At 36.1% G+C, this 11201-nt stretch overlaps 1 protein-coding gene across 1 annotated transcript; it reads right to left on the bottom strand.

Annotated features, from left to right (window-relative positions):
• Positions 1-5206: 5206 nt before the first annotated feature.
• Positions 5207-6237, bottom strand: OR10Q1 (olfactory receptor family 10 subfamily Q member 1). Its single transcript, NM_001193880.1, is given in 1 exon segment — positions 5207-6237. A coding segment is annotated over 1 exon segment (960 nt). The 5' UTR covers positions 6201-6237; the 3' UTR covers positions 5207-5240.
• Between the last annotated feature and the right edge of the window lie 4964 nt (positions 6238-11201).

The following is an 11201-nucleotide window of genomic DNA, read 5'->3' as shown; positions in this document are numbered from 1 at the left end:
AAGCACTGAGAAACACTGTGAACATTATTAGGTGGTATTTAAATAACCAAACATTCAGATCTCCCAGGCAGGTAAACTGCACTACACAGATTCGCACTTTCAGATGCAATTTAAATACTTATTAGCTTCTAAAACTAATTATTTCTTACAACACCACTCATATTTGCGTAAAATATCCTAGGCGCATAAGCTTAGTAATAATATTCATTTTACTTGTAAGAATGACTCGCTGTTAGCAGCAGACGGGGCCATGAACACACACATGAAAATAGCCACAAACAAGACTGACTGATTAGGCAGTAACTGCTTCTCCCCTAGTGCTCTTGTACTGATTTTGGAAATGAAGACTTAGCCTTTGGCTCTGCATGTCATCAGTTTCTGCTCTTGCTTTACCCTTGGCATGAGTGGATTCCTCCGAATCAGTAACGTCTCTATGTTGACTATTATGCTTTAATTCTTGCAGGACAATTTTAATTTTTTTCTGATTTTTCTTGATTTCTCAACTACTTTTTCTCAGAGTTTGGATTTTAAAAATATATATATTTTTGAGAAATGCTGGGAAGGAATCTCACATCAGCACTTTACTTCCACCAATGTGTCTGACCCTTCATTCACCTGTTAAACAATCAGAACAGAGATGAAGAACCCTAGTGTCACAACACACCTGTGATGCTTTTGTAGTGTATTCTGGCTTCAAGGTGCTTATTATTTAGTAGTGGGGGACATATTTTCAAATAATTACACTGCCTGATAAAATTTATTTTAATAAAATTCCAATGAGAGAGACATAGAAAGAGAATATCAGTAGAGGGAGAGGTTACTTTCTTGGAAAATACTTCTCTGTAAGACAGTTAACACTAAGGACACATTCACATACCCAAATGGCTGGATGAAGGGAATGAGCAGGGTTATGAAAGTAGCAGAATTTTGAAAGAAGTGGTGAACATGCAGGGGAGGAAAGCTAAGCTACTCTTGCGAGTTCTGTCTTCCACTTATGCTACCAAGAGGCTACCTTGATATGAGGGGATCATCTCATATCATGATTAACATTTCTGTCCCATCATCTGACTCATGGTGTACTGTTATTTCATTCAATATTCTCATTCCAGAATGTAACAAGTTCAATGAAAGACTCATATAAAGGAATAATTTTTCAGTAATTAAAAGAAGCTCTTCCATGTACATTGAAGCATTTCTTCACAATAGCTATGACGTAAGATTAACCTAAGTGTTCACCGGTAAAAGAATAGATGAGGAAAATGAAATACTACTTAGCCTTAAAAAAGAAGGAAAAATCCTGTCATTTGTGACAACATGGATGAATCTGGAGGATATCATATTAATTGAAATAAGACAGTCACAGAAAGACAAATACTGCAGAATCTCACTTATATGTGGAATGTAAAAAGGTTGAACTAACAGAAACAGAGTGAAGAAATGGTTACCAGAGGCTTGGGGTGACAGGATTGGGGAGATGTTGGCCAAATGACATAAAATATTATTAGCAGAAATAAGTTCAAGAGATCTACTGTACATCATGCTGTCTACAGTTAATTATACCTTATTGTGTATTTGAAAATGGCTGAGAATAGATTTTAAGTATTCTCACCACAAAAATAATGTGTCTGGAATAATTCATATGTTAAATAGCTTTATTTAGCCATTTGACAATGCCTACATATATTAAAACATTATGTTGTATGCCATAAATATATGCATTTTTTACTTGTCAACTAAAAAATAAAGAAAAAATAAGAAAGGGGAACTCACTCTATTCATCTAGAATATGTATAGGAAGGTAACTGGCAGAACCCAATAATTCATTTTGAAAGGTTTAACCAAACCTCTTTTCAAATGTAACATTTTACCCTCTTCTTTTGAGTTCCAGGTTAATTTTATGAATGACTTGTGACATTAAATAAAGAATGAAAGAAGGTATGGAAATTCAGTTTCAAACTTCCCTTTGGTTGGCATTTCAGACAGCGCCTAGCACAATGTATACAAATAATTGATTCATTATGTTCTGATGTGACTTGACCTGGATAGGTTGACATGCAATCTGCTAACCAGAGAGTTTATTTTCTTCTCCAGCATTTACAGTGGTCTTCCCTACTTCCCCCCATCTGTAGTTTTGCTTTCCAGTTTCAGTTGCAGTCTGAAAATATTAGATAGAAAATTTCAGAAATAATCAATTCATAAGTTTAAAATTGTCTGACATTCTGAGTAGCGTGACAAAATCTCTTGTCATCTTATTCTGTCCTGTCTGGGATGTGAATTATCTCTCTGCCCAGCGTATCCACACTGTATAACATTTTATGCTTCTGAACTCCAACCGTGGACATTGTCATAGCTTGATGATCCAAGATCACCCCAAGCAGATGATCCTTTTTCTGGCCATCAGAAAGTCAATAGTAGCCAGATGTTGTGTTATAATGCCTGTGTCATTTGCCTCATTTCATCTAATCACATAGGCATTATATCATCTCACATCATTATGAAAAGAAGATGGAGGAGTACTATACATTAAGATATTTTGAGAGAGACCACATTGACATAACTTGTATTATAGTATGTTGTTATAATTGTCCTATTTTATTGTTGCTGTTGTTAATCTCTTACTACAGCTAACGTATAAGCTAAATTTTATTGTAAGTATGTATGTGTAGGAAGAAAACATAGTATGCATAGGATTTGATACTATCTATGGTTTCAGACATCCTCCAGGGGTCTTGGAAGTATTCCCTTTGGATAAGGGAATACTTAGAAGCTGTATTAGTCCATTCTTATGCAGCCATAAATATACTACCTGAGACTGGGTAATTTATAAACAAAAGAGGTTTAATTGAATCACAGTTCCACGTGGCTGAGGAGACCCCAGGAAACTTACAATCATGGTGGAAGGTGAAGGGAAAGCAAAGCACGTGTTACATTGCTGCAGGCAAGAGAGGGTGCACAGGGGAAACCACCACTTTTAAAATCATCAGATCTGGTGAGAACTCCCTCATTACCATGATAACAGCATGGGGGAAACTGCCTCCATGATCCAATCACCTCCCACCAGTTCCCTGTCCCCTACACATAGGGATTACAATTCGAGATGAGATTTGGGTGGGGACACAGAGCCAAACCATATCAAAAGCAAGGCATTTCTAATGTATTGTTAAATCCAATGACTGTCCTCAGAACACGTAACACTTTATAGTTCTTCTCCTTATCATCATGTGAAATCAGGTGAAAAATTAGGAGTTCCAAAAGCAATTTCAACGGGAAAAAGATGTACCCCCCATACCAAAATAGTCCCAATCTAGAAAAAATATAAAAAGTGGATCTGAACTATGATGATGGGAGGTTTATATGCCAAATAAATCTACGTAAACCTCAGATTCCTTCTAGAAATTATATTTCTGATTATAAGAGGAACACAGTCTTATTTCGGAAATCAGGGAAAGTAATAAAGAGGAAAACTAGAAAATTCATAATTCTACATCACAGAAAACAACTGTTAACTTTTTGGTGTGTTTCTATTCCTCATTATGCATGTATATATTTTTATAAAATTGGGCTCTTATTGTAAATAAGGCTTGAATCTTGATTTTATTACTTACAGGTATAATGATAAACATTGCCCTTTATTACTAAATATTAATGATTTTAGTATGCTGTGCTTCTGTATCCAACATTGTTGGAAATTCGATTTTAATCACTTTTCATGCTATAAATGTAAGAAACACCCTTATATTTTGTTTTGTTTGACATTCTGTTAATTTTGTGAGGTTATGTTTTTAGAATAAGAATTCTGAAATTAAAGAATAGAAACTTCATGGGTTTTGGTAAACGTAACCATATAGGATTCAAAAAGATTATAACAATTTCTTTTTTCTTTTCTTTTTTATTTTATTTTATGTTTTGAGTTGGAGTCTTACTCTGTTGCCAGGCTGGAGTGCTGTGGCGCAATCTTGGCTCACTGCAACCTATGACTCTGGTTCAAGCGATTCTCCTGCCTCAGCCTCCCAACTAGCTGGGATTATAGGCAGGTGCCACCATGCTCAGATAATTTTTGTATTTTTAGTAGAGACAGGATTTCACTATGTTGGCCAGGATGGTCTCGAACTCCTGACCTCGTAATCTGCCTGCCTTGGCCTCCCAAAGTGCTGGGATTACAGGCATGAGCCACCGTGCCCCGCCAGGTTATAACAATTTCTTAGGTCAGTTTAATATCCACTGGCAGATATTTTCACTCTCTTCCTGTAGCTGCTAATTAAAATCAGCTTATGATCTGGATCTAGACTCTCACCTGATAGATTGCACCCTCCCCCCAGCTGTTATGGGAGAGGTAATTGCTTATAAGAACTATCCGTGGAGTCCTCTGGACCTTGCTGTTCCTCAGGGTGTAAATGAGAAGGTTGAGCAGTGTGGTGTCCACTGTGAATACCATAAAGGGAAGTGGATTTTACTTGAGGGTTTATTTGGGTAACAGCCATTCTGCTGCAAAATTATGCTGAGGTAGGAATAGTGCCATAGTAGTGCTACCTGCTCAGTGGATCTGTGACCAGCAGCCCTCATGAAGATGTAGGAGGTGGTGAGGAAGGTGGAACAGCAAAGACTAGTGTGAGAGCCACCAGCACAGAGGGCTCATGCGGGCAGGGCTGCCATAGACCAGATGTAATTCTCCATACCCTAGCAAGGCTGGTACATAGTAGGTGATTATCAATGGAAGAAAATTCCTAGCCCCTTTCTGGCATGAAGAAAATGAAAGCAGCCAGTTGGGATGTATGGCACAAAGGAAATGAATGCATTAAGTAATCTGTTGTTTGTCATATACTGATACCCCAAACAATAATAAGCTGTGTTTATTTGAGCAAAATATGTCTTTATGAATATTCCTTACTTAAGGCAACGTTCACAGGGTAAATTGCATCATCTCCTCAGGAGGCAGCAAGTCTATCAGCCTTTATTCATAGTACGTATGGGGTGTTCCCAATACGGCATTTGACATGGGTGAGCTGCAAATCCTTAAAGTAGAGCTAAGTAAACTAACATTCCTACACTGTAAGTTCTGCCCAAATTTTCATATCTTAGTCAAAGCACTCAGAAAAATAAGCACGAATTGTTGAACTTGGGGCAAATATGGCAAAAAAGAAACATCAAGTGCAAAGTGTGGGAAAGTACTACAATTCTGTGTCATGTAGAGTTCATCGACATAGCAACAGACAGACACCCAGCCCAGTGCCCCTAAACCTTCAGTTGGCCTCAGAGGCTGCTTTACGGATAATGGCATTCCTCAGAGCATCTTTGACATCCTTGTTCCTAAGGGTGTAAATCAAAGGGTTGAGTAAGGGGGTGACAAATGTGTAGACCAACGCGATTTGGCGGTCCTCATCCTCTGATGTGCTGGACCGAGGACGCAGGTACACGAGGCTGCAGCAGCCATACTGCAGCAGGACCACGGTGAGGTGGGAGGAGCAGGTGGAGAAGGCCCGGCGGCGGCCCTCGGCAGAATGTATGCGCAGGATGGCGCAGGTGATGAACACGTAGGAAACGCAGATAAGCAGGAAGGGGATGGTCAGCACGAGGATGCCCACTACATAGAGGACAGCCTGGTGCACGTGGATGTCAGCGCAGGCCAGGCGCAGGACGGGAGGCACATCGCAGAGGAAGTGGTTGATTTCCTGGCGGTGGCCACAGAAGGGCAGGGTGAAGATTAAGGCGGTGAGCTGCAGGGAGAGGAAGAGGGCCAGGCCTAGGGCCCCGACCAGCATCTGCGCGCACAGCTTGCGGGTCATGATGAGGGTGTAGTGCAGCGGGTGGCAGATGGCCACATAGCGGTCATAGGCCATGATTGCCAAGAGAAAACAGTCCGTGCTGCCGAGGGTGACAAAGAAGAACATTTGGGCCCCACATCCAGCCAACGAAATGGTCTTCTGGGCCCCAAAAATGTTGGAAAGCATCAAGGGTACTACCACGGTGGTGTAGCAGATTTCCAGGAAAGATAGGTTGGACAGGAAGAAATACATCGGGGTGCGGAGGGTGCTGCGTGTGCACACCACCCAGATGATGGCTGTGTTGCCACAGAGGATCATCAAGTAGAGGAGGAGGAAGAGAAGGAAGAGAAGAACCTGGAATTCAGTGGCTGTAGTGAACACACGGAACACAAACTCAGTGCGGTCAGACTGGTTGAAGACAAGTTTCCCCACAAGCATGTCTTGTGCAAAAGGATAGGATGCACTGAGCTCTTCTTGGCTGAGTTGCTTTATTGCTTGAGTAAAAGCAGGAGTGTACAATTTTATTTGGAATTATCTATTTAGTAGCTAGTTTCCAATCACGGTGCATGGGAATGAATTCATGATAGAGGGTTTGGTATACTTTACCTTGGAAATCTTCATGAATGGGATAGACAGTCATCTGCAGAAGTTCCTGGGGGCAAGACATGTAGACACATGTAGATGTTCCTTGTGAAATATCTTCCCCCGCCCAGATATTTTCAATCTAATTGACAAGACTTAATTATTTTGCTTGTATCTAATTACAGCAAAGATTTGTATGGTTGCACATATTTTAAAATTAGATAAATAAATTTGTTGTTTACTTTTTTCAGTAACCACACTCATTGAAATATAACATACATGTGGAGGCATTCACAAATCCTAACTGTGAAGCTTGATTTGTTTATTTATTTTTAACATCATAAATATGCCAGTACAGCCACTATAAAGATTAAGAAATACAACAATTCCAGTGACCTACAAACACCCTTCATGTCTCTTCTCAGTCTTTATGCCTCACAAAAGTAACCACTTTTTGACTTTAATCATTACAGATTGATGTAACTATGTTTCAACTTATATATTAAATGATAAAGCATGTACTTTGTTGTAACTGGCTTCAACATTATGTCTGCAAAGGTTATTCTTGTGGTTCTGAAGCAATCTTTTGTTCTTCCCATTGCTTTATGGCTGTACTATAAGTTATTCACTTTACGTTCCATTATTTTGACTCCGCATACAAGTAGGAAAACACCCGTTGTTACAATCTTTTCTGATACGCACTCTTCATATATTTCCTCTCTTTTGAACATTTTATCTAAATTTCCAACAGGAAGCTAAACTTTTGGACTCATAGATTCAAATGAAAAGGAAGTGAACAGAGTTAGGTTAAAATTAAAGTGGAGCTTCCTGAGATAAGAAAAGACAATGAGGAAACTAAAAATGCAATAGCACAATTGAATTATGCATTAACATAATCAAAAGAATAAGAAAGAGCTTTGCAAGCATCTGGGAAGTTAAAAATACCTGTGAATTAAGCACTTTCAGGTTAGATTACAACTTCATTTTTAATACAAACATTTAAGAGACCATACAAAATATCTACAGAATTTTAAGAAAAACAAATTGGGGTGAAATAATTCTACACCAAAGCCTTAATGATTTATGTTCAAAAGCAACAGAAAGACTTTCTCAGGTTTGGAAGGGCTTAGGAATTATTTCATTCTAAATATAATTTTAAAAATCCCTCAAGAAAGATTATGAGTTGCTGCATGATTAATCAGATTAATCAGAACATATACTTTAAGGTTGAGAAAATTGCAATGTAAAATAATATGCTTTGGAAAAGCAAATAATAAAATATGTATTTAATATTAAATAGTGAAAATATTGTTAAAAGCAAAAAAGAATTGCTAAGAATAATTTTTTAAGATGTGCATAATATAAAATGCAAAAACTAAAATAATTATTTATATTTAAAACCACAATTTATATGATAGAAAAACTGATAGTGAGGGATGGGAGAAAGGAAAATATGCTAATTTCTTAAACCTATGTGCAAAAAGACTCAATAAATATTTTATTTAGATGTGACTAGAGAAATTAGTCACAGCCATATATATCCAAACACACATTTCAAACATATTTCTGAATAATAATCATCAATAGAATAAAAAACAGCATATCCACTCCAAATGATCAGAAGATTTTTAAAAAGTAAATATAGTATAGAGAATAAAAGAAACAAAAATGTGAGCAAGCTTACAAGATAAAATAGGTTAAAGTAAACCGAGAAAAGCAAATATTTATGCAAATAAATCTAAATGGGGTTTACGTTCTACTAGAGACAGTCTCATATTCACAAATGAAAAAAATTCAATCACGTATAAATATAGTGACATAGAAAGGCTAGCATCACTTTTGTTTAGCACTATGTTTTAGAACTTAACCAATGCAATAAAATTTAAAAAGATGCAGATTTGATTGTCTAACTGAAAACACAACAGAATAAATTGAAGAAGTTATGACCAACAAAATAGTCTTCATGGTGTTTAGTTCCAAATGAAATATAATAGAGAGTCTTTTAACTAATATTCACTTAACTGATGTATCTGATGAGTCAATACTCCTCATTTTCTCTGTACAACATACTGTATGCTAAACCTGACACTCTGAACACAGGAGATCTGAGCTTGCTCTCCACAATATATAAACATTCCTACACCCCAAAATTGACTTGCATGTACATAAATTGGTTGAATTTTGCACACCCTGCTTCTATCATGTGGATTTATTTTTGTACTTTTATTAAATATTACAAAATCAAATAAAGTGTTATTGTGAATATATTTAATGAAAATTAATTAAATGCTTGAGAAATATTTGATAATTACAAGTTGCTAATAGTTGCTGTGGAATAAGGTGTGAGCCAGACCATTATAATAGGGTAGGAGGGAAAGTAATAACATTTTGAATAATTTTACATTCATATTTGATATGAGTCTAATTCTCACTTTATGTTAAAAAAGCTAAAACAGGAATTAATACATGATCCAGACAAGAAAGCTTTTGACTTCAGGTAATACAAACTCAGTGTAAGGCTCTTGACTCTATATCAAAAGGTTGATGCATAAATGTCCATTTGTATGATTTAAGTCAAAGTAAAATCATTAAGGTAATTATGTCATTTAGGATTTGAATCACAGGGTATTCTTCCTTTGTTTTTTAAAACCAATGGTACTGTTAGAAAATGTCCTCTCCCAAAACAACCAAAATTAATGAATGAATAAATGGCAAATAACACACCAGTGATGAAACAATAAATAACAAGTAGGATGATTTGAAGAAAACTACTAAACTTTGCACATACATGCCTGGGTGGAAAAACTCAATATTTTGACATTAATTGACTCTGAAATAATGTGTGGATTCCATGCAAATCCTATCAAAATCCCTAGAAAAGCAAAAAGTAAAAATACAAAAAAAGTTGAAAAGAGTGAAACAACAGAGTGAAACTTGTATCACATGACATTAAGATGTGTAACCAAGAATTAAATTATAAAATATGTTATATATTATCATATCATAAATCAAAGTGGTACTTGTAGAGCACTAGAGATCCTGAATAATTGAATAGGAAAACTCACTAATAATGGCTAGCTGTTCTATTGCACTTCCTGTGTCAGGCATCATTCTGTGCACTTTACATTTGTTAACTCATTTCATAATGGCCCTCTATAAAAGGGCTTTTATAACTATTTTACAGATGAAGAAGTTGATGCACAGAGAGGTTAACTACCTTGCCCAAGATCACACAGATAGTAGGTGTTGGAATGGGAATTTAAACATAAGCAGACTGGCTCCAGGGTCTCTTGCCTTCATCACTTTATTATTATATATTGTCGCTATCTACTATGTGCATAAGTTTCATTATCTGTAAAATAGACCTGAAAATACACTTATCTACCTTCTCAGGTTGTTGTGAGACTTGAACAAATTATTCTGTGAAAGTACTTAGAACAGTCCCAGGACAGAGTACTCATTCAATGGGAAGTATATTAAATATTTTTACTATTTCAAATCAATTAGAAAGGATCAGTTTCCTAATATGGCATTAGGACAATGAGGGAATCATTTTGGAAGTTAACTCCCTAATGCATAGACATTATGGATCCTCACAGAAAATTTATGAAAATTAAATGTTTTGCCGGACGCGGTGGCTCTTGCCTGTAATCCCAGCACTTTGGGAGGCTGAGGCGGGCAGATCACAAGGTCAAGTGATCAAGACCATCCAGACCAACATTGTGAAACCCTGTCTTTACTAAAAATACAAAAATTAGCTGGGTGTGGTGGCACACACCTGTAATCCCAGCTACTTGGGAGACTGAGGCAGGAGAATCACTTGAACCTGGGAGGCGGAAGTTGCAGTGAGCCGAGATCTAGCCACTGCACTCCAGCCTGGCAACAGAGCAAGACTTTGTCTCAAAAAAAAAAAAAAAAAAAGTTTCAAAATTTATTTCTAATGGGCTTGGGTTTCAAATATTTTAAAAAGTAAAAGAAAACTAGAAGAGAGTGCAGATGAACTTTTTTCAGATTTCAGGGTAGATAAACATTTATAACCAAATGAGGAAAGGGCAGAGTCCAAAAAAGATGTTGATATTTCAACAGAATAAAAATGTTAAAGTTTTGTAGGCAAAAACATAATAAGCAAATTGAATAGCAAGTGACAATTCAGATAAAAAAACCTATCCGAAAAAAAATAATGGAAATTCAAAAAAGAAACATGCAAAAGCAAACAAATATACAAATTAAGTTTTGTTAGTATTCAAATAAATATAAAATTAAACAAAATGGAATACTGTTTTCTGTTTATCAAATAATAGCAATGGAAAAATGATAATTCCTTGTGTTGTTAAAGTTGCAAGGAGAGATGTATTCCCAAATATGCTGGTGAAAGTATAAACTGCTATAAAAATTTGTGAAATACAATTTGGTAACACAGTGAAAACTTGAAAAAATGCATACACTTTGATTCAGCAATATTGCTTTTACAAATTTATTCTTAAAAACTAAACATGAGCATAAAACTATTGACAAGAATGTTTGTCACCATTTTCATTACAATGGTAAAAAATCATATCAACCTAAATATCAATAATGGGAGAATGCTTAAATTAATTATAGTCTATTAATTTTGTGGAACAGTGTGTAATTGTTTAAAAATGACATTGCGGAAAAATAAAGCAGATTGGGAAAAAAGCAGATTATAAAACAGCATTATATCATGGTTTAATTAAAAACATAATTATTCATAAAAAATAGAACGTACTTCAAAATATTAACAATGGGTATTGCTAGGTGGGTGGGATAGTGGATCTTTTTGCTTATGGCTTTCTGTTTTCACAAATTTTATAATGAACATACATAATTTTGCAATCC

This window comes from Macaca mulatta, chromosome 14 (assembly GCF_049350105.2).
Source record: "Macaca mulatta isolate MMU2019108-1 chromosome 14, T2T-MMU8v2.0, whole genome shotgun sequence".
NCBI lineage: Eukaryota > Metazoa > Chordata > Mammalia > Primates > Cercopithecidae > Macaca > Macaca mulatta.
This window is presented reverse-complemented; position numbering and strand designations above follow the sequence as displayed.